The sequence below is a fragment of the Condylura cristata genome, unplaced genomic scaffold (assembly GCF_000260355.1).
Source record: "Condylura cristata isolate star-nosed mole 26May11 unplaced genomic scaffold, ConCri1.0 scaffold00005, whole genome shotgun sequence".
Taxonomy (NCBI): domain Eukaryota; kingdom Metazoa; phylum Chordata; class Mammalia; order Eulipotyphla; family Talpidae; genus Condylura; species Condylura cristata.
In genome coordinates, this window is record NW_004567106.1 from 51,479,097 (window position 1) to 51,503,573 (window position 24,477).

Sequence of the window (24,477 nt, forward strand, 5' to 3'; positions counted from 1 at the left end):
TGTGGATCTCATGACAAGTTCATCCTCCAAAAGATTTTGAAGTCTATTGATTTGCATAGTAAATAAGAACTATCCGAATTGCTGAAATGGTTGGGTGAACCTATTAGTGAATTCATTATTTTTATTTATATTTCAACATATCTATAATTGTATCTTTTATGACTGACTGCATCATTTTAAAAGCATTTATTTTAGTATCTCCACAAACTATGAAGATTTGAAATGTAAGTGGGAAAAGTATGTAGGAGGAATCTTGCCTTTTTCTGTGTTCATTTTGTTCACTTTATTTGACCCTAGGAAGTGGAGTTTGCCAAGAGAATAGAAGGTATTTAATCTTTAGCACTTGTTCTTGTGCCTACAAGTCAGAGAGGTCACTGACATGACCTTTCTTGAAGGCTGTAATTACAGGCAGAAATATTTTTCAGCAGAGTGACCAGAACTGTAAATATAGCAGATTGTTTGTAAGAGTAAATAGTGTGTGAGGGTTATCCAAAGCCTCAGGATAGAAAATAGGGGGGTGAAATCTTTTTTTCTTCATGTATTCACTAATACAAGGAGATCCAAGACTCTGGAAATGTTCTCAAAAGCAATAATAAAGGTGAATATGAGGTCAAATTAGGTGCTCCTGCTACTTAAGGTACTGAATTAAATGAATAAAGAGGAATTTATAATAGACTATAACATGTCTAATGATTCATTAAATGTAAACTTATTTGTGCCTCCAACATCATGGTAAGCAAGGATCAGTAAATGTATTAGTAAGACTAATGGGGAAATATTCTAATTTGAGAAATTTGAGAAATGCCAGTTACATTGGGTTTGTCTACAGTTAATATGGAAAAAACGGGTAGTGTTTCTCTCAATTAAACTTACCCTCATTTCAAAACAATCATAGAAAAGGGATTCCAAGTAGAATAGGGCAGACAAAGCACAAGATCAATCTTGCTACTGTTCAAATATAAATCAGTGTTTGCAAAACAGTAGGTAATATATAAGTGGCAGTTTAATAATAGTAGGTATAACTTGCTTACTTTGATTGAAAAATCAAAGTACAGGTTTTAGACAGGTACAAAGAAAGCTAAAATATGAATCTGCTTGTTAAAAATTGTATTTTTAAATTATACATATGGTGGAAAATTGTGAGCATGAGTACTGTATTTTCTACCTAGATACTTTTTAAAATCAAATGCTCATGAAAACAGGAGCAATTACAGGATTTTTAGGCAAAGCAACATTTTTATGATCCTGGGTATATGGCATGGGTACGCGTACGCTAATGGCCCAGGCCTCCTATCCTAGCTCCATTTTTTTTAGTAGATTATACACAGGAAAACACACTTAACCTTCGTTCTAAAATCTCAGACTTCACCATTTGTGATAGTGAAGGTCATAGGAAAATATATACCAAGACGTTACCACACCCAACAAAAAAAACTATTAAAAAAGAAAAGCCCACGTTATTACAAAACCTAAGGTAGCTGTGGTATAAACAATATGATATTGAGTATATTCTGATTCTGATGGTAATATTCCAGTTGAATACAGATGAATTTATGAAAAGAGAAGGATTATGAAATATTTGGAAAGTAAGCACCAAGATTTTCATAAGTAAATATTAATTTAGTATTTTTGTGAGCTTTAGATATGAAAGCTTTCCCTGCATTCTCTGGGTCCTGGGACCCAGCTGTTAACTCCAGATGCCTTATTTAATACTTTATATGGTAGGGATTCAGCAACTAGTGAAGAGATGGTCAGATTTTATTATCTCGGCACATACAACAAAAAAGCAAGACAGTAATTTAATGACAATAATGTCATAGCTTCATCTTACCTTTCTTGGTCCTAACGAGTCTCCTATCTTATACTCTGAACCCCAGGTTATTGTTTAACACTCTTTCCTTCTAGCCTTAATATTATCTATCAACCTGAACAGTTTCCCAGTAGCTCAGGAAATCTTCAGTTGGGATTAAGTAATAGTTTACACAACCTCTCACATTCATTAACCCATGCTGACATTCTTGTTCTTGATACTAGTGTATACTAGTCTTTTTTTGTTTTTTAAGGATTTATTTGTTATTTTATACAGAGCTGGGGTACAGGCCAGAGGTGCAGGGGTGATGAAAGGATTCACCAGAATCTGAGTGGGGAGCAGAGCAGGCAAATCCATGAAGTACCCTGCTGAGAGGAGCAGCAGACCAAGTACACTGCTGAGAGGAGCAGCAGGTGAGACAGGAGAAGTCTGCTGTACCCTGTGGGTCACCTCCAGGGCAGACGGGGATCGAACTCTCACTGAAATGGCTTTAGCTTCTTAGTGCTGAGCTTTAACCGGCTGCGCCACCAGGGAGAGCCCTCTTATTCATCTTTTGACTGAAAGTTAAATGATAGAATTTCCCTATTTTTAAGACTCAGAAATATTGTGTTGTATATGTACCACCTCTTCTTGATGCATTTGTCCACTGATGGACACTTTGTTTCCATGTCCTGACTCTTGTGAATGCTGCTGCAGTGAACATGGAAGCAAAAATATCTCTCAAAGATGATAAGTTTGTTTCTTTGGATACATACACAGAAGCAATTGCGAGATCATATGGTAATTGTGCTTTGACTTTTCAAAGAACATTCCGCACTGTTTACTGGCTGCAACAATTTGCACTCCCCATGCAGTACACAAGGGTTTCCTTTTCTCCACACCCTCACTGATACTTGTTGTCATGTGGCCTTTTGATAATAGCTATTTTAACAGAAGTGATTTGATATTTAGATGTGACTTTAATATGGATTTCCCTGCTGATTATTGATATTGAGCACATTTTCATATTCCTGCTAGCATTTATATTTCTTCTTTGAGAAAAGATCTATTACGATCCTTTGCCCATTGTTTAATTGGGTTATTTGGATTTTTTGCTATTTGGTTATATTAGTTTCTTGTATTATTTTGGATATTATTCTTTATTGGATATGTGTCAACTTAACATTCTTATATATCCCAGAATCGGCCAGTCTCTCTCCCACATATTACTTAAGTCTGTCTGAAATTTACTTCAACACTTACTTTGTCACGTTAGCACTTTCTTCCTCCTTTAGAACCCCACTCGCCATGAAATTTTCTCTAGCTTTCTTTTCACTCTCCCTGACCCCCATTATAAATAGGCTGGTGCTTTTCTGAGTACTCAAGTAGTATCCTTAGCTTTTTCCTATCATATCTCTTACCACACTTTGTGACAGTACATTCATTGGTCCCTGTAGTAGCCCCTTGGAGTTATAGAAATAGCTTTTATCTTCACATCCCCAGTTTCTAACACAACACCTCGAACAAAATATATATTTATCAAATGAGTAAATATATATGTGCATATATATGTGACAAAGCCCCATATTTCAGACAACGTAAGAGAATCAGAATTAATAAAAGCTTTTAGATAAAACATTTTTCATTCTCTCCTCAGGATCTTTATATAAATGAGGAGTTTCCAAAACTTAAATTAGACTGAAAGAAATGCAGAAATGTTCACTATTAACTGTGCTTTCTTCCTTACACACACACACATACACACACACGCACATTCCATCTACCTTTTGGGATGGAGATGGATCAGAACAAATAAGGAGAAAAATGAAAAGAGAAGAAAAGATAAACATAGGAATGGAGAATAAATAATTCCACAGCTTTGTATTTCATTAAAATTGGAGAAATAGGGCCTTCCCTGGCGGTTAAAGCACAGCACTGAGGGTTAAAGCACAGCACTGAGAAGCTAAAGCCACTTTCTCATGAGTTCGATCCCTGCCTGCCCCAGAGGTGATCCACATGGTGTGGCAGACCTCTCCTGACCCGCCTGCTGCTCCCCCTCAGCAGTGTACTTCGTCAGTCAGTCTGTTCTGTTCCCCGTTCTGTCTCAGTAAATTCTCTCACCACCCCTGTACCTCTGGCCTGTACCCCATCTCTGTATGCATAAATAAATAAATCTTTTTTAAAAATTGGAGAAATACAAGGTCCTTAAATGAAAAAGGTCAGTAACTTCTCTGTTTCTTAAGCCTTTCAAAAGAACTGCCCCTTTGAGTGAATGATATTGTCTGCATATGGACAGTGGTGCTAGAAGCACCAACCCAGGAAATTTACATTTGGATGCTTTAAGCACTCACTATTGACCACCAATTTATGATTTCAAGTTCAAATTAACATACCGCTTAAGAGTAAAATTAGGGGCAAAGGTTTTTTCAATAAACTGTTAATATGGTCATGGGGATATATTTACGCCACAGTGGTACCCTTCATCAATGCCAAGTGGTAGCTTGGTATGTGGAGAAACATTCCTGCATTTGGCATCGATGCAAGCAGTAAGATTAAAAACAAGTTTGATAAGTGTCTCTGGAACTTTGGCCTGAGAGAACAATGGCCCACAGACTGAGGTTTCTGATAAGTAGTTCTAATCAGGGGCAGGGAAGAAGATAAGTAAAGAGCATAAGTGCACAATGTAGAATGGAAACAAGGGTAAGAGACAATGACAGTGATGTCAGCTAGAATATAGACATGGGTTTAGACAGTATATTGGAGCATCATTGAAGGACTTATTTTATCCACCTTTCACCTCTCTTGAAGGACTTGTTTCATCCATCTTTTACCTCCATGTTTTACCAAACATCCATCAGCTTATTTCTATTTTTGAATAACTAAATTGATTAAGGATGTGACTATTTAATATATTGCTGGTACTGGATTCATCACATTTTAACTTCAAGAAATTCCACTAGATAGGACTGTGTTTTTCCATTTACAACTATAGAACTAAGCCTTGGAGATTGGGTCTGCTTTAAGTTTGCACAATCTGGTAAGGGCAGGGCAGCTCTCGACCCATGTTCTTTCCCACTAGACTAAGGTGATTACCACTGGGCATGACTAAAAATGTTTGGGGGACATTATGCTAAGATGTTGTAGAAGTAGACTTGAGGATGAAGATTTTGGAGTCAAGGAAATTAGATGTCCATTAGGAGGCCAAGAATGAATTTTCCTTTAATCCAATAGAAAAATATGTAAGAATTATTAGGTAGATAAAAGTAGCAAAATAAAAGGAAGAGCCTAAGGTGGATGACTTTTCAAATTTAGGAAAAGGGTGACTTGATGCCATACAGAAACAGAGGAAGCCAGAAGAGGGAGTCCGTTTGGAAAGAAAAATGGTGAGTTTGAATGTCATCAGTGGCATATTCAAACTTGACCTAAAGGTAATGGGAGAGGCAGGACTGGCCCTCAGAAAAGAGAATAGACTAGTTGTGCAAAATGACCACGAGGCAACATCCATCACTTCATGAATCACCAGCATTGAGCCCACAGTTGGCCAGTTGCCTAGATATGCTACGTTCATTGCTTTCTGAGCCTCTACACAAAGCCTGAGAGCACGATCTCCCCTCTAACTCCTAGAGAAGTCTCAACCTTTCTTTAACTGCTCCCCAACTTTGCTGTCCTGCTGGAACTCTGAGTGAGGGCTTAGGCTCTCATGAATCTCATGGCTATTGAAGCAGTGAGGCAGGAGGAGATGATCAAGGAGAATTCATAACAGCGGAGTGTTGAGGAGGCTTCTCTCTTTTGAAATGTTACTGAGCACAATATTGGGCTCATCACATAAACTAGATAGTCAGACTTTTAAGATTTGACCACAGCACCCTAACAGTCCACTTTTATATTCTAAACCATAAAGAGAGGGGTCTTCCCTGCCAGAGAGCTGACTTTTCTGCATTTTATAAAGCATCCAGCCTTCAATGTTGACATCTTAGGCATTGAGTACAAACTTTAAAATGTTAAAATATATCCAGAGGCTGGGGTGGGGAACCCATAACCAGACACTGAATTTCAAATGCTCATTGCTTCTACTTCAGTCACTTCCCTCACCCTTGTCCCACTTAGGAAGTTCCACTTCCTAAGGTGAAGAGAACACATGAATAAAATCTAGGGAAACAGCTAAGTTTAATTTCTAAAATCCAAACACTTGAGCTTTGCAGTCAACAATATTCTAGGCAAAGAGGACTGTGCATTTTGAAATGTATTTAAAACCATTACTACATATCTATTGTATTTGTTCAAACTCTGATTATGATAAGGTTTATATAAAAATGCTTCTGATTAGTCATGGGTGAAGAGGGAAGAAGACTGTTGAGTGAACTGACAAAGATCTTTCAAGAATACATTTTTAAAAATTTATCTGCAAGACTGATTTGATTTATCTATAGAAGAGCTAAATCTGTTCTATAGATCAATTTAAAGAATCGTATTTTAAATATATCACATACATAATTATACTGAATTAAATGTAATTGCATATTCACTGCATGCATCATAATGTTAATTATGGGAAACATTTTGAATCAAATACATTGAGGTATATAGTACTCCAGTTTTCTTTTTATAAAAAAAGGTATATGTCTGAGTCAGGTATTAAAAAAAAAACTGGTAAGGACTCAAACAGTAAAGAAACTAAATTAATTAGATTATATTGAGGTGATTGAGGTGTTAAGAGTGGTAAAGTGATTACTGTTATTTAACATTATAGCAGTCTGTAAACCTTGGGGTTAAAACCTTATCATGAAGGGAGCAAGAGTGTAAAAAAAAATCTTAAAGGGAATTTATGATTGGTTCATATAATTGATGTGATATAATTATTTTAGAAAAGGATAACCCTTGAAAATTTCTTATCGAAGAGGCTTATGTATCCAGAGTCTCTATGTTTTGGAGCATCCTCATGGTTGGGGGCCAGTGACTATCCTAAACATCCTCACCATTGGATTTGGGGAGTTTTCCACAGACCCACATCATGGTAGAGCTGAAGGGGAACTTTGAGATCGTTCTCTCAACTGCTCCCTACACTGGGAACTTGGAGTCTCTTGTGAAGGTAAAGACCCTGGGACCAGATGGCCTAGGTTTAATCCTGACTCTGCCATTGTGGCCACTCAGTGCCTTTGTTTTCTCCTAGGATTATGATGAGGACTTCATGAATTTATATTTTGAGTGCTTAAGAAAGTGTTGCAAATGCCATGAACAAATATTTGTTAAATTAGTAAAATTAGACTCAGAAAGATCAAGTGATTTGTATGAGGTCATGCAACTCATCAGATCCTAGCTGCCATAGAACCAGTCCCATCCTTCAGCAGTGATCATTTCGATTTTCTAGTGATCCTTAGACTTTACCTAGAGTATGGGTTTCTCAGAAATACTGTAGGTGCCCAAAGGTAAGAAACATAATAGGATTTGAAATCAAAGACTAGGACTTAAGGTCTAATATTTACTGACAAGTCTCCCTGTTTCCTCATCTATAGAAATATAATGACCATAACAACCCAATTCATAGACATCTGAGAGGCTCAGATGAGATAAGTACTTTGAAAACCATAATCTACTATGCACATGTTATTTAACATGATTATTATGAGGTCCTATCAGCTGAGAAAAGCCATGAGGCTATTTCAGACCTGCTTAGAATAACAAGAAGTTGGAGGAAGGAAAGTTCTCAATACTCTCCACTTTTTCACTCCACATTTATTTATTGTTTTTTGTTTTTTGTTTTTTTAATTTATATCTACTACATCGACAGATTCAACCAACCTTAGATACCACATACTTTGGCTACCATGTTTGTGTCTATACTCAACATGTACCGATTTTTTTCTGTTGTTATTCCTAATAAGTATAATGTAGCTGTTTACATGATATCTACATTGTATTCAGTATTTTAAATAATCTCAGGTAATTTAAAGTATAAGAGGATTTGTGTAGGTTATATGCAAACATTATGCCATTTAATATAAAGGACTCGCATATCCTTGAACTTTGGTATCTGTGGGGCTAGGGAGTTGGGGGAGAAGGTTCCTATAAATCAATCTTCCATGGATACCAAAGAGACATCTGTAGTCATATAGACAAAATAATTGCATACCATATATACATATGTATGGGGTATATATAAGTGAAAAAAAGAAAAGAAATAACTGATTTTCTATCCTCAAACTTAAAAAAGATAATATTGCCAGGCCCTCCCTGGTGGTGCAGCTTATTAAAGCACAGCACTAAGAGCTAAAGCCACTTCAGTGAAAGTTCAATCCCCACCCTGGAGGTGACCCGCATGGCACGACACACCTCTCCTGACCTGCCCACTGCCCCCCTCAGCAGTGTACTTCTTCAATCGGACTGTTCTGCTCCCCTCTGGTGAATCCTGTCACTGTCCTTGCACCTCTGGTTTGTATCCCAGTTCTGTATGCATAAATAAAAAAATAAATCTTAAAAAAAAGAGAGAGAGAGAAGATTGCTAATGCCTTTGAAACCCTCAGTGACCTCCCTCAAAAAATGGGTGAACAATGTGAATTGTTCGCATGTCTTCCCCTTGTCTTTGCTTGCATTGCCCGTGTGTGTATGCCTCAACAGTGTGTTGCACTGGGTGAGGTTTTGGCTCTCAAGTTATGTGACATCGACCCATATCCTTACATTATCCACTTTATTCTTTTTTCCCCATGAGTGGCAGGGAGACCCCTGTCAGTAAAACACATTGTTTCTGTTATCCAAAAGACCTAATAAAGAGGGACTTTAGAAAAGGATCAGTTGTGATGTTTACATGAGCAAAGAGTGAAAATCAATGACTAGAAGGGGAAAAAAAATAAAAACAAGTGGAGGCAGAGTAGAATGTTATATAGCAAGGAGGACCTCCCTGGTGGCGCAGTGGGTTAAGACACAGCACTGCAAGCTGGCCACAGCCATTTCAGTGTGAGTTCAATCCTGGCCCCAGAGGTGATCCACATGGCACAGCAGACCTCTCCTGACCCACCCGCTGCTCCCCTCAGCAGTGTACTTCATTGATCTGCCTGTTCTGCTCCCCACTCTGTCTCTGGTGAAGCCTCTCGCCACCCTGCACCTCTGGCCTATACACAGTTCTGTATGCATAAATAAATAAAATATTAAAAAAAAAAAAAGTCATACAAAGAGTTTGGGCTTCTCGTGCAGGCCGTTTGGAAACAAGGGTTTGAAGAAGGTAGTGACACCTGTTAACTGCTGCAAAGAAGATGAAATGGGAAACCAGAAAGCAAGGAAACACCTAGGCTGGCAAGGATGTGGGTGTGGCTAGAGGGGTGTCTAGGGAAACGTTGGGACAGCACTTAGCAACTGGATGCATGTGGGAAATGCAAGAGAAAGAGGAGTTGGGACTGACTGAAAGATTAGAGGTACCTGATTACCTGATTGGAAATGTTCATGATAGAGTTGAGAGCCATGTTCATTTGCAGACTAAAATGCCATGGTCATCTGTATGCCATTGTCCAAAAAAAAAAAAAAAAGATTAATTCCAGCCTTTCTCTCAAGAAAGGAATCAAGAGTGCACAGATCGACATTTAAGATTTTAAAGAGTGGTGGGGTTTTTGTGTATTAAATGTTTTCTTTTGTTAAATGACTCCATCTGTGAGTACAACTTCCCTTACTTTCAGTTTCTCATACATAAAATGAGTGACTGGAGTAGAATGGTCTCTAAGGCCCTTTTGATTCTTGTGATTGTGCAATTTTCAGAACATTGCCCAGAAATAGTAAACAGTAGCAAATGAAATTCATGAGCTTGAGAAACAGAGAACAAAATTCTAATGCCTGTTCCAGTGTGAACTAGACAGTGTGACCACACCCTTGGCTCTCATAGTCTCTTCCTGCTGAAATCTGAGTGTGATAAAATGTCACAAGGCTCTGTGGACCTGGTGTACATAAAAATGCCCAACGCAGTGCCTAGCATATTGTAGGGACAGGGCAAAGATTGATTTCCTCCCTCCCTTCCTTCCTTCCTTTGTTACTAAAGGGAGAGCACTAGTCTGGCTCCCCGTTGGCGCTGGGGTGAAACCTCTTTTGTAGACTCTTGAGGTACCCCAAAACAACTGTTGTACCAGAGAAATGATGTCCACGAGTCTTTCTCAAAGACACAAGACCTGTCTTTGAGCAAAATACAAATGGCAGGGAGACCCTTCGCAGCAGCTCTGTACTTTCTCTTCCAGCCGGACACAGTCTCATCCCAAATGCCACAACCAGGAACTGTGTCCTGTGAGAAGAATCCACCTCATTTCCTCTGCACAAATGAGCAGCAGACACATTTGCTCATTTTCTTTAAGGGACACAACGAATCAAACTGAGACTTAGTTCAGTTTACTCTGTCATTACCTGTGCAGTGCTGAGAACTGAAATCAAAGCCCACATAGTTAAAGTTCTACTATTCAAATGCAAAGTCTGAGCTCTCAAAAGCAGCTCCTGCCACCCTGACCCACTCATTGAGGGTATCAGCTACTTGGCAGGAAAAGGGGAGTAGTCCTTTCTCCTGCTATGAGGACTGGAATATTAACCTTTTCCTGAAAACTAGTGCCCCCATTTGTCTCCTGCAGATTTCAACGATGGAAAGATAGAAAAAGACAGTTTGTGAATGCCACTCTAACTTGACATGGTGTTTGGTTTTTGGCTTTACATTGCACAATTTTTCAAGGTCAAGAAGCCCTGTTGATCTTATTCCAACATTGTGCAATGTTTCTATACTGTGGAATTTGTTTGGGGGAGAACAGAGTAATAATCCTATTGGCCCAGGAGGAGGTACCATGTAGAGACCTTACTGTTTCCTCAAGGAGAATCCTTGAAGTGTACTATGTAGATGGATGTATATGTGTATTGGTCATTTGAAATTTATAGCTATTTTTCTAGGCACCTGAGATACATTGGTGAACAAAACTGAGGAAGTGGTGCCTTCTCTTAAACCTGCATTTAGTAGAGTAAGATAATAAATGGAAAATAAATCAGATAAAATGTGGTCTAAATACAGAACTACCGCAGAACCATCAATAAGCACATTCATATAGATGGCCTTGGAACTGTCAACAAGGAAGCTGAGTGCCCAAGGGAACATTGAAAGCATTTTCTGGTGACTCCTCAGGTCTCTGGGTAGGTTCATGACTGGAGGTAGCTTGTCTAGCAGACACCTGAAGCACTTCTTCACAACCACGTGGATTTCCTCATGAAGCTGAAGGAGCATTCATGGCTGAAGGACATTTTACTTACCACTATTGCATGTGAAAGGCTTCTCTTCTTCATGAATGCTCTTACAGGCAAATAGTTCTGATACCTGAAAGAAGTCTTCAAGTGCACAGTATCAACATTACATTAACTCTGATGTGCAGGGTTCTACACATATGCTCACAAATGGGGAAACAAGTACAAAGAGCTAAAGTTATGTATTGTTCCGCCCCCCCCCCCTTTAAAAAAAAGATCAGCAGTTCCTACAGATTTGTAGAAACTCTCAGATTCATCTCACTTCCTTTCCCTGCTCAGGCTGTAAGGCAAAGCAGACCACAAAGCAAGCTGGCTAGGCACATTGACTTTGTGATTACTTTGCAAATGCATTATTTTTTCAGCAAGCTGTTATTAGGTACCTACTGTGTGTTGTGCACAATATAGTGAGTTTAAATGAGACAGCTCCTGTCCAGAGTTGACAGAATGTTGCTAGTAGTTCACAAAGATTGCTTCACACAGAGCAAATTGTTTTATAACCCAACCTCACAGAATGCCAACCTCACAGAATGCCAGGTCAAATTTGAGACTTTAAAGTTTCCAGAAAACATAGAAAAGAGTATGAACAAGTCAGCATAGGAACAAAATAACTGCAGAAGCTTATCTTTCCTTCTTTCCAAGTATGCCATGTGACCTCCCATCACAGGCCCTTAGCTGGCTACTTGAGGCATTTGATATACAACTTTCGCCAAAATAATAGCAACTACTTAAGTGGTGTTCTCTGCATGCTGGTTTTATTGTAAGAGATTTCTATAAATTCTTTTCATCTTTGCAACAACTCTATATATTTATATAGTTCTCTTTTGCCAATGGGGAGGAGGTCTGAGATAGAAGGAGCATGAATTTCACAAACACTGATTATAAGAATTGCACAAAGTGCATAACCATTTAGGACCAGGATTCCAAGAAGGTGCTTGGATCTGCTCGCTTTGGATCTGATGCGCCCTGCCGTCTCCTCATGACTTACCTGTCAGTCACCACTCTCTGCCACCTCACTGCACACAAAGTTATACATTTAAAAGTATAATGTCCTTGTCTGACTCTAACATTATTACTGTTGAAATTCATCTCATTGCACTTACCTGCTAGAATTACCTTTATGTCAAGGGTGGAGGTATTAATAGTTTTGATTTTGTTGGCAGCACTAGGAAAGTTTCATCTTTATGTCTGTACATCTTGAACCATGGTACAAACTGGATCAGAAAGTTTACTGGTGAAGGTCTATAGTAGTGCCTAGCAATACTAGAAACATAGGTCACTAGAAATATTCTTTCCTATCTGGGCCTATTAGTAGAATTATTTTGCCACTCCCCTCCAAGCCCTGAAAAGGCACATTTGAAAGTTTCTGACCAGCTTGCTCACATCTGGACTCACAGTAATTCTATGACCATATTTTATTCCAGACACTTTTAAGAAATTCATCAGGATGTGAAGCGCGCAGTGATGAATATCGAACGGAGTTTACCACAGCTTTGCAACGTGTTGACTTATTCATGGGCCAATTCAACCAAATCCTCCTAACATCTATCTCCACCTTCATTAAAGGAGACCTCACCATCGCTAATCTTGGGACATCAGAGGGTCGCTTCATGCAGGTAAATGCTGTCTGGAAGTGACTGTTTTATCTGGTATTATGCAGTACCTTTGTTTCTGTTCTTGCATTAAAATGTTTGCAAATACTGTAAAGTGAAAATCACAGTAAAATCTAGAGACACAGACTGAAAAAGCAGGACAATGATGCCTGGTCCACTTTTTATGAAGAGCATGGCCTATTTTTGTTCAAGTCTTGAAGCTTTCAGTTTAAATGTGGTTGCTTTAATTTTCTTGCCCAGAACAGTTTGGGGTTTGTTGGCTTGGTTTTTTTTTTTTTTTTTTTCCTCATTCATGATTTCCATCACATAATTAGAAAATAAAGTGAAACAATTAAAGCACTTCCAGGAGATGTTTTCCAGTTTCAAGGGAAGCTATGGATCAAAGGACAGTAATTGTGTGAGCTGAGTATCTCCATGAGAAGAAACATTCACATCATTGGGAAGTATTGGCAGGAGTTAGCAAAGGATATCATTATCAAACCCCACTGTACCTTCTCCAACCATCCTGATTCTGCAAAGGGGTGGGGTCAGACACAAAGTAGTTCAAGTACTGAAAAATTCTGTATTTTACGAAGAATTACTTTGATAGATAGCAGTTCACACTTAAGACGACCTGAGATAATGTGTTTCCTAGATACAAGAATCATGGCACTTTGCGGAAATTAAAATGCTCTTGCGTTGGCTATTTTACTGCTTTACTAATTGTTGGGTACTGTTCTTAACATGAGTTCATTGGTGGATTCTTGATTAATGCAAAGCAACAATAGCATCTCTGAAATGTTAGATTTCTACAAATACCAGAAATGTCTTTTAAAGAGACGCTAATTTCCTAATTGTCTGATCTAATTAACACCCTAGTCAGACAATGATTTCCAGTAAACCAATTGAGGATGATATTGTTTTGCTATGATTTGCCAATCTGCACATCCTCTGTACTTTTTTACAAAATGTAATTTTTAAAGTTACTACTGGCTTTATAGCAGTCTGAATAGTGGTCATTGCCATATTTTAAAAATAGTAAATCCTGTTCTCTTGTACTAGTGGCATGGTGGAATTTTTTTCATCATGATGCATGTAAATAAAACCTTCCTAGCTAAAAACTAATCATAAAGATCCTTTCATCTAAATGTCCCCACACTTAATCTCGCCTCCTCCCACTGCCTCACTGTTAACTACACTTTTTCTACCCCTCTTCCCTCTCTCCCAACCCAGTTCATAAGGACCGTTTAATTCTGTCCTTAGCTTCTCAAAATCTGAGGGAAGAATGCCCATACTCCCCACCACACACACACAGTAGACAGGTCCTACAACATATTTGAGATATGGTGGTATCTGTTAGCCTTCTGAAATGTGGAGTATTGTATTGTGTTTAGATGTATTTTTAATTTATATTGATATTATTCTACAGAATTACAAGAGTTTTGAAAGATGAGAGAGGTGCTATCCTCTAGTAAATTCCTAATGTTCTAATGACTATGATGATTTGCTTTCCTTTTATCTTTATTTTTGTTTGTCTTTTTCTCTAAACTATCTATTACCTCACCAATCCAGTTTCATATTAATAAGCTTTCTACAGTCACTTTGGGTCTGACAGTTTTTGACATCAAAAGGTTCCTGGCCTACTTTCAGACTCTAATGTCTAATAAAACCCCTGTATTTAGATAGATTGCCTATTATGTGTCTGCCTATTGAGTAAGTGGTAGATCCCAACACCCAGGTGAGAGGTCATGCATCATTCCATTACAACAGAAATGCTGTGGCAGATGTTTTATTCTTGTCCTCCAACGTTTCCATAAAAGGAGCTACATTACCTACGCATCCAAAACGTAAAGATGAAAATAAGTAGATGTTTATTTTAGGAAAAGTACTGATATCAGTAATTTTTTTAATCAGATAATTCTTAATTCTCAGATAAGAACAGAAACCCTGCTGCCTAGCAAATAAGTGATGATTATTATAGAAATTACCATTAAGGAATTAAATTTTAGTAGGGAGATAAAAGCATGTACCTGATAATAAGAGACAAAGACATACAAAGGGCTGTTGAGACCCACAGAAAATCTGTTTCTCTGACACTTGGCTAAGGGAATTCCATTCACTTGATTTTATGTAAATAAACATAAAGCATTTGAGGGATGAAAGAATCAGCATGGCTGAAGTCCAGTTGTTTACAGAAAACAATAGTGGGGGTGGAGTCAAGAGTGCAGCTGAGAAGTGGGGACTTTCTGGCTTGATCATCAGAGCACTATCTACCAAGTTCCATAAATGTTTTGACTATGTTAAAGTGCTAAGTCTGCGGCCAGACCTAAGTTTCTACAATGAGTGTTTTAATAAATACTATGAAGTTTCTGTTACAAAATAGAATGGTCATAATTTTTTCCCAAAGACAGCTGCCCTACTTGAAAAGGAACAGAAAAATGATTTTACTTCCTTCCTACCCTAAAGCCTTCAGGCAAACTTGCTTTGCAAAAATTTTCTCCCAAGAGTTTGCAGCTGTTTCTGCCTTTCCTATTGTGCTTATGTTCAGCTCTGGCTGGGAACATTAGCGACAGCCCCAGCTGTTGGGTGCAAAGTGAATCAGGTATTTCACAGTGGGTATTTGATTAGGAAGAATTATATTGTTTAGCTAACAATATCATGTGTATAACAGAGAAGATGTTTTTGACATGTTTCCAACATTTAAACATGTGTAACTTATCTCATACAGGTGCTGCTATGTCAATATCCTGATATGTATATGTTCTGGAGTCTATAGGGCCATGTCAGTGGACACAGACTTCAAAAACAGTTTTTATTTTAGGGATGCTTTGAAGTAAAATAATCTGATAAGCAATGTTTTAGATGGTATAAGTAAACAGTAAGAACACGCCTTACAAATTTTGAGGGGGAGGAGATGTCAAAAAAAATCAAGAATGGAAACACCGCAGTGTGCGGGGCTTTGTGGGAGAGGGGAGAGGAGACCCATGAAGATCACAGGACTAATGACAGGGATTGCCCACATCTCCCCTCTGAGCTTCTCGTCTAATCTACATCCAAAAACAATGCTTACTTGATTTTTTTTTTCTAACAGTGCTTGTATAAATCCTTTAATCTCTAGATGCAAGGCATTGCTATTAAAATGTTTGTGTATCACTGTCAGGCCAGAGAGAGTGAGCAGCTCAGGGGTTGATTGGAAGTGGGGAAGCATTTTCAAGATTTGAATCAAGTTCAGCGCCACAAACATGAGTGGGCAGCCACCTTGTGTGTATACAGTGGCCCCTCTCGGACACTGTGCCAATGTCCCTGGACTCTTTGGCATCCTTCTGGCTTTATTCGTGTTCTCTCCCTTCTCTCCAATTCCTTGATGCTGTTACCATTCATCACCCCTTTTCCCTTGTGCCTCTTAACTGGACTAGTTGGATTAAGCAAGAAATGTAAAGAGGTAGGAAACACCTAGAAAAACATTCTTAGCTAAATCATTACTTCTGCCTGTTACTAAAAGGAATATAGTAGTAATCAGCAACCTTGAGAATAACCACTCACATCCAGTAAGAATCAATTCATTTATTGACACCCTGTCTTCAAATTCTTTAGGTTTCTGTGCCACAATCATGCCACATCAATGCTTTGCATTGAAAGACTGTGGCATACATTAATTTGGAATTACTGCTATTTTAGAGATTATAAAAACAAATCATCAATTTGTCAGTGATGTCAGTATCCAGCAGAGATGTAGCTAAATGAATCTTGAGCATCTCTTTTTACCAGTCTCGTTTATATGATGCTCCGATAAAAATAACATCTGTCCCTTTTTTAATACATACATCATTGATTTTGTTACGTCCTTAAAGAATGGTAATGTTGGTATTTTTCCTTTAAATAAAATCTATTCATGAGTTCTGAAATTTCTTTTGTGCAAAAAAAAGAACCTATAGTAAATAATAATTTCAGTTATGTCCATAACTTAAGAATAAGCCGAGTTCATTTATATTCTCCTAAAATTAGTGAATGTGTTCTTTTGAAACATATATTTGATACATATGCATAGAAATTTAAAAGATTATAATTCTGAACCATGGGAAAATGTTAAGCTTTGTATGTAGACACAGGGAAGATTGATAATAAATAGAAACTCAGATTTCCTGTTTGGGTTCATACTTTAAAAGTACAGAGACATGAAAATACTTGTGTGTGTGTGTGCGCACACATATGTGTGTGCATACATACACATCAGTTGTTTTTTTTGAACATTTATCTCTTTAAAAATTCAAAACAGGGCCCTCCCTGGTGGCGCAGCGGGTTAAAGCACTGCACTAAGAAGCTTAAGCCACTTCCGCATGAGTTCGATCCCCGTCTACCCCAGAGGAGATCCACATGGCGTGGCAGACCTCTCCTGACCCGCCCACTGCTCCCCTCAGCAGTGTACTTGGTCCATCTGCCTGTTCTGCTCCCCACTCTGTTCCTGGTGAATCCTCTCACCCTCTGCATCTCTGGCCTGTACCCCAGTTCTCTATGAATAATTAAATAAATCTTTAAAAAAAAATTCAAAACAGATACTCTGTATAGACTGACTAATCCTGCAGTTATTCATAATTTTGATTTTAAAATAGTGGTTATTTTTAAATTGTTACAAATTTATTAGCTTATTTTCTTCTTAGATGTCTGAAATTTTCTAGCTAGTCCTTCATTTTGACTCACTTTGACTCATTTCACAAAAATGAAATATCAGTTTTCTAATAATACAGAAAATTGTTTTCCTTTTTGTATATGCCTGACCTTGGTAGTGTCAAGGTAATATAGAAGCCCTGGTGCCCATTAACCAAAAAGAACAAAGGAAAGAAAAGAGTAAAGCTTTATTTAATTCAAGTTTTGCCACCTGGTATGTTATCTTAGTCTTTTAATTTTAAGCCATCAGTACCAATCAGCAATTTCTTCTTCTTATCATGTTCCATTATTTTTCTCAGAGAGCTAGATGCTTACCTTGATTGAACCAAATAACTCTAATCTTTTTATCTGATTTCTTTCTAAACAAACACCAATTTCTCTCTCATTCTCAAGTAGATAGCAAGCCTAAAGCAGGTGTCTTAGTCTGTTCTCACTGTTGCAACAAATTAACACAGACTGCAGCACATTTATTTCTCACAGTTTCAGAGCCTGGGAGGTCCAAGATCAGAGTGCCTGCAGATTTAGTATCTAGTAAACTCCTTCTTTCTGGGTCATAGACAGCAATCTTTCTGCTGTGTCCTCACATAGTGGGAAGAGAGAGGGCAAGAGAGCATTCTGGTGGTCCCTTTTATTAGGCACTGATACTAGCCGTAAACGTGTTATCATGGCCTAGTCACCTCCCAGAGGCCTCCCTTCTTAACACTATCCTGTAGGGTTAGGATTGCAACATTTAGACTTTAAGGAACACAAACATTCAGTTCATTGCAGCAGCCAAGAAATGAGGCATCCGAAATCTACCTTGAAAATAGGGATCAAACATTTGAACACCCAAGAACCTCATCCCTTCATCAGGCTTAAATGAGCTTCTTATTTCAGTCTATTCATATATTTTGGCAATACATACAGACTGTTGGAACCTACTGGATACCTAACTCTGTACCAGGAACTACAGGGAAAACAGACCCACTCCCTAGATCACACCCTGTTATAACCAAATCTGTTTATTATAAGTGCCATCGCTTTCAATCACATTTTTTCCCTCCCACTTCACATTTTTCTCATTTAATCTCAAACGCTGATAATTTACATTACCCTTCACTAAAAAATTTTCCTTATTCATTAACAGAAACCCATTATTACATTTTTTTAAAGATTTATTTATTTGTGCATACAGAACTGGGGTACAGGCCAGAAGCTCAGGGGTGGTGAGAGGCTTCACCAGAGACAGAGTGGGGAACAGAACAGGCAGATCGACGAAGTACACTGCCGAGGGGAGCAGTGGGAGGGTCAGGAGAGCTCTGCCACACCATGTGGTCACTTCAGGGGCAGGTGGGAATCGAACTCGTGCAGAAGCGGCTTTTAGATTCTCAGTGCTGCACCACCAGGGAAGGCCGAAAACCATTATTTTTAACTTTTAAACTAAAAATCAGTGTAAATGACATCAAAAGTCCTGTTCAGTCCTGTTCACCTAAAATAGAACTGTATATTTTCTTATAAAAGGAAAATTCATTTTGTTCATCAAAAACACTAAATTTTATGTTTTCTTAATTACATTTTTATCTACATTTCTTTTTAATTTTTTTAAATTATTTATGCATACAATAACTGTTCTATACGCTAGAGGTGCAGGGGTGAGAGGATTCACCAGAGACACAGTGGGAAGCAGAACAGGCAGATTGAAATACACTGCTGAGGGGAGCAGCGGGCAAGACAAGAGAGGTCTGTGGCACCATGTGGGTCACCTCCCTGGCCAGGAAGCAAGCTCATGCTGCAGTGGCTATGGAAAGTTTTATAGTACTATGCTTTAATCCCATGAGCCACCAGGGAGACCCCTAATTTCCATTTCTAAAAGAGTGAACCATTTATAGCAATGTCTAAGATATTATTTGAACCCAGAATACCTATATGAAGAACTGTTTATCTTTTTTTTTTTTAAGATTTATTTATTTATGCTTGCAGAACTGGGATACAGGCCAAAGGTTTGGTGGGCGAGAGGATTCACCAGAGACTGAGTGGGGAGCAGAACAGTCAGATTGACAAAGCACACTGCTGAGGGTGTCAGCGGGTGGGTCAGAAAAGGTCTGCCAAACCATGTGGGTCAGCTCCCTGACCAGGGATCGAACTCGTGTTTCAGTGGCTTCAGAGAGCTTCATAAGGTAGTGCTCTAACCTGTTGCACCATCAGGGAGAGCCCTGACATGTATTTTAAAAGCCTGCTAACTGGTTCAGAATAATTGTGGGGCCACTGAGAGCAGCACACATGGAATTCTTACCCTTTATTATTGAATCCCAAAGCAGTGCATCGCTCAGCCAGAATTCCAATATTTCTCCAAGAATATTAAGGCACCTATTATAATCTATTCTAATTAACTCAAATTAAATCCTCTTTCCAGCAGTCTGTCAGAAGGATACCCTAAAGTACCCTATGTCTTCCAGGGACACTGACACCCATGTCACCCACTACCACCTCTACCATATTGACTGTACACCCTCCCATGAGCTGTGCTTCCCACCCTTTGTCTCCCACCAAGTCCAGCTCCCGTTGAATGTGCTACATCCCCCACACTGGCTAATTATCCTAGAAGAAATATTTTTATGCCTTCCATGCCTTCCCCTTCTCCAGCCTCTCTAGGACCCTGTTTTTACAAAAGTCCAATCTATCCACAAGGGGATGTTTGTCAAAACAGCTTGTGAGGCTGAGCTGGTGTTGCCCAAGTATTCAGTATCAGCCAGGAAGAATAAGTTGAAAGCTATGAACTTCCAGAAGTAAATTTGCCTTATGCTTAATTTAGAAGAGAAATGCAAACTAAAGCCACAATAAGTATCACTTCACACTTACTAGGATACCTGTAATCACAAAAAAGGAAAATCACAAATGTCAGTGAGGATGTTAAGAAATCAGAACTCTCATACTTTCTTTGTGGAATGAAGATTGTGCAGCCACCATGGAGGCTCCTCAGAGGTTAAACATAGAGTTACTGTAAGAACCAACAGTTTCACTCAGGTATATTCCCAAAGGAAATTAAAATAAAGAGATGTTAACGCAAGGAGCTGGACATGAATATTCAGTAAAAGCATTATTCACAATAACCAAAAAGTGAAAATAACTCAGCTGGTGAGTGGATAAATCAAATATATCTATATGATGGAGTAGTATTCAGAAATAAAAAGGGATGAAACATTGAGAATTGTTCCAATATGACCTTAGATAAATGTTGAAAACATATTAGGTGAAAGACATCAGTCATGAAAGGCCATATATCGTGGAATCCATTTATATGAAGTGTCCAGAATAGAGAACTCTAATGAGAGAAAAAGTGGCTGCCAGGGACTGAAGAGTGTATGGGATAGGAAGGATCATGGCTAAGGGTGTGGAGTTTCTGTTTGACATAATGAAAATGTTCCAAAATTGGTCGTGATGGTTGTACAACTATGTGAATATGCTGGTTGAATTGTCCTCTAAATATATGTATATATAAAGTAGACAGCAAGCCACGTGCAAATATCTTATGTTAAATTGCATTTATCATTTTTTTAAAGTTTTTTTTAAGATTTATTTATTTATGCATACAGAACTGGGGTACAAGCCAGAGGTGCAGGGGAGGTGAGAGGATTCAGCAGAGACAGAGCGGAGGCAGAACAGGCAGATAGACGAAGTACACTGCTGAGGGGAGCAGCAGGCAGGTCAGGAGAGGTCTGCCACGCCATGTGGATCACCTCCAGGATGGGGGATCGAACTTGCACTGTAGCAGCTGTGCCAGCTTGTAGTGCTGCATGCTAACCCGATGTACCACCAGGGATAACCTGCATTCATCATTCTTAAAGAAATCTAAAATCTAAAATATTGTAATCAAAAATAAAACTTAGTATGCAGCAAGAGGATCTAGCCTTTACATGTTTATAGATGTATAGATATATCACACAAAATTTCTTTGCTCACGTTTATGAATTTTGAAACCTTGCCATAAAGTTTTATTTTTATATGTACATATTTTTCTCTCCATGTCTCATCCTAGATTATTTGAGAACATAGCCACTATGTCAAGAAAATTCAGATTCTTCCTTGTTCTCTTTCCTCAAACATAGTCTTGTATTGTCAAAAGGATTAAACAAATTTTGAAACCTCCACACTAAGGATTAATTGTCTCCACAGTCGAAACTCAGAAGATAGTTTGCAGTCTTCTATTTCATACTGATTGTTTTAAGATTGCCAGGTGAATCTTAGAATAATTAAATTTAGATGCTAGGTTCAGTTCTGTCCCTAGAAATATCTCCATGACAACCAAAAGGAACTCCCAATTTTTTGCAAACATTGCTTCAGGGTTATTTTGAGAGGTAAAGTGGTTATTCAATTCCAGTAATGAGAGAAAATGAAGAATTAACAATAGAAAAGCATTCTTGACATTTTATAGCAGTAAGTATCCCAGCAGAGAAAAGGCTAATGATCAACTAAAAAGGTATTTGCATCTGTGATATGACCTCTGCTCAGATTTCCAAAGGACATCTCACTTTTTCACAGAGCCTTCCTGTCTTCTCTGGTGTATCCCATTTTCTCCACCACGCTCTCATCTTAGTTCATAATCAAAGGTAGAACTTACTAGCTGGGCTGGTAACATTTGTTCTGTGCCATCAAAAACCATTTAGATGTGGAGCTTTTCTCCTTAGACATACTTAACTTGTGCAGCCAAGATTACAGAAACAAGGAAGACTTGGCAAGGCAAATAAATTGTGAAATTTGTCTTAATGGTTTGACTCATGAGTGGCTCTTGGGAGTTCACAGTAGAAGCTTTTTATTGGTATTGACTCTGGTCCTCCAAGAGTGTAGCAGTTGAGTATTTAAGGAGAGGTCAAGCACATGAATTCTGGCATTAGATAAAACACTTTGTAAATCTGACTGGTACTTTCTGGCTAAAATTCTTTCTCTTGTTTTCTTTATGGAAAATAATAGTACCTACCTTAAAGGAATATTGTGTAGAGTAAATAAAGAAACAATCACTTAAAGCACTTAAGCTCAATATCTGACTTGCTTACTTGTTATGAAAGACCATTTATAAGATGTTTTCCAGACCAAAAAAAAAAACTTAACAAGGGATGAGCCAAATCAATTTATCCAAGTTTCAGAGGTGCAAAAAGCTTCTTTATGAAAAGAGTGAGAACAGTTAGTCTTTCCTGGGAAGTGAACTTTTGGCTCCAGGTATTTGCTAAAGTCCAAGAAGACACCTAAGTAATTAAGGGATTGTTTATTATAGGTAGGGAAAATGATACTAAAGAGAGCAGGATGATAGAGGAAAGAGTATTAGGATATTTATTTAATGGGTCTGAATTGAATGGAAGCTACTGAAAATGCAGGAATGTTCATGGGGAGAAATAACCTTCAATGACAAGGAAAACACAAAATGGATTACAAAACAGAGTATTAAGAGAGGGGTTTGTTTGTTTTGGTTTTGAATTGTTTGAAGTTTGAAACAACAATCAGGGAAATTCAGGGGGGAAAGGAGGAGGTGGGTAAGAGATAAGAGAACAGAAGGTGGTGACCACCAGAAGTAAGTTAAGATTGAAACACTGACAACTGGAATCTGAATAATTTCAGGTAAAGATTTTAGAATTCTGAGTCCTAATATTCTTCTTGAAACCAACTCCCACAGGAAGAGATAGGATTGGTAATTGAACTTCTTTTTACTTTGTCTACAAAAGTCACAAACACTGACTTGGCCTAAATTTAGGAATAACAACAGTTTCCAGTCTTTTTCATGCTGATCAAATGACCTTTGACCTATCATTAATCTTCTGTGCAAATATAGTCACCCCTGCTTAATGGAGATACTTTGAAAAGTGTTCAGTTTGCAATAGAACAAATATTAGGATAGAAATGTCATGGTGTTTAACTTTTATGGCACTATGTGAGTTTAGTTACTTTTTCTATCAACTATTATTCTCTGGGAGCAAATTAGGCACTTTAGGAATCTTCCCAAATTGCTTCAATCAACTTGTCTCCTTTATTCTGCTAAAGAAGAGATTTACTACTGATTCCCCAGAATATTCATATGCTGTAAATGAATTTTGAAGAGTACCAAGCAATTAAATGACTTCTGTAATGTTCATTCCCATTTCACAGATGACAAAGCTATAGTAGAGGGAATGGTTCTTTAATTCCAATTTCACAGGAACCCTTGTTCATTTTGTGAGTTCATACCTATGACAGATAAATGTGCTCTGAAAGCAAATGTATATGGGTCTTTGGAGTGTCATACAATTTCACAAAATCAATTTCAAACCCAGAGCTGTGTTCAGCCTCCTGTATACCCTTATGTATATGTTATGTATATGGGATCTAATATCCTGCTTAAGAAACAAAGTCTCTCTGAATGCTCTTAAACTCTGCTAAAAATCTGATTATTCATCTCAAATAATCATCCTGATTTTATCCCTGGATTTCTTTATTTCTGAGTTCTAGCAACCCATAGGCAGATGAAAAATATATAACTGGGAAACATACCAAATTAGAAATAACTCAAAACAAGCAGTCATCAAATCTCTTCCCCAAGGCATTGTTAAAACCATCAGGCCTCATTATACAGTTCTGTATAGTATCTTACAAAATATTATTAACATTCTAGTTATAATCCAAGTGATAATATATGGAGGAACAATGGTTCATAAAAATTATAACACATCATTTCAGAATAGCTAAGGACCTTTCTTAACCTCAAAAGATCTATTAATATGACTTAAGAGTTGTCTCAGTGTGCTAGCTGACTGACTGGAAGATCATCCCTGGAAACCATTAAAAGATCAGGGGCGACAAAAGTAGATGACTGGATTAGAAAGATGTGGTACATATATACAATGGAATATTACTCAGCAACCAAAAAAGAGAAACACATGTCTTTTGCAGCAACTTGGATGGAGCTGGAAAAGATCATGCTTAGTGAGATAAGCCAGAAAGAGAAAGAAAAATACCGGATGGTTTCACTCATAGCAGGAGTATAATGGACCAGGCGAAAAAATAACAAAAATAATGAACAACCATATACCAGAGACATTCTGTGGGGGTGGAGTGGGGAATGGGATCAAAAATGGGGCGGGGGGGAGGAAGGGAGGGAAATGCACGGGACTATGGTGGTGGCACAGGGGTGATTTGGTGATCGGAAACCCACGGGAATTACAATCGAGATGGAAAAAAAAA

The 24,477-nt window shown here is 38.1% G+C and overlaps 1 protein-coding gene across 1 annotated transcript in view; it reads left to right on the plus strand.

The window, feature by feature from the left end:
* Window positions 1-24,477, plus strand: part of MET (MET proto-oncogene, receptor tyrosine kinase) — a 71,243-nt gene that overhangs the window by 9,372 nt on the left and 37,394 nt on the right. The window contains exon 2 of the mRNA XM_004677165.2: window positions 12,460-12,651. Coding sequence (XP_004677222.1) covers window positions 12,460-12,651 — 192 coding nt within the window. The remainder of the gene's footprint in view (window positions 1-12,459; window positions 12,652-24,477) is intronic.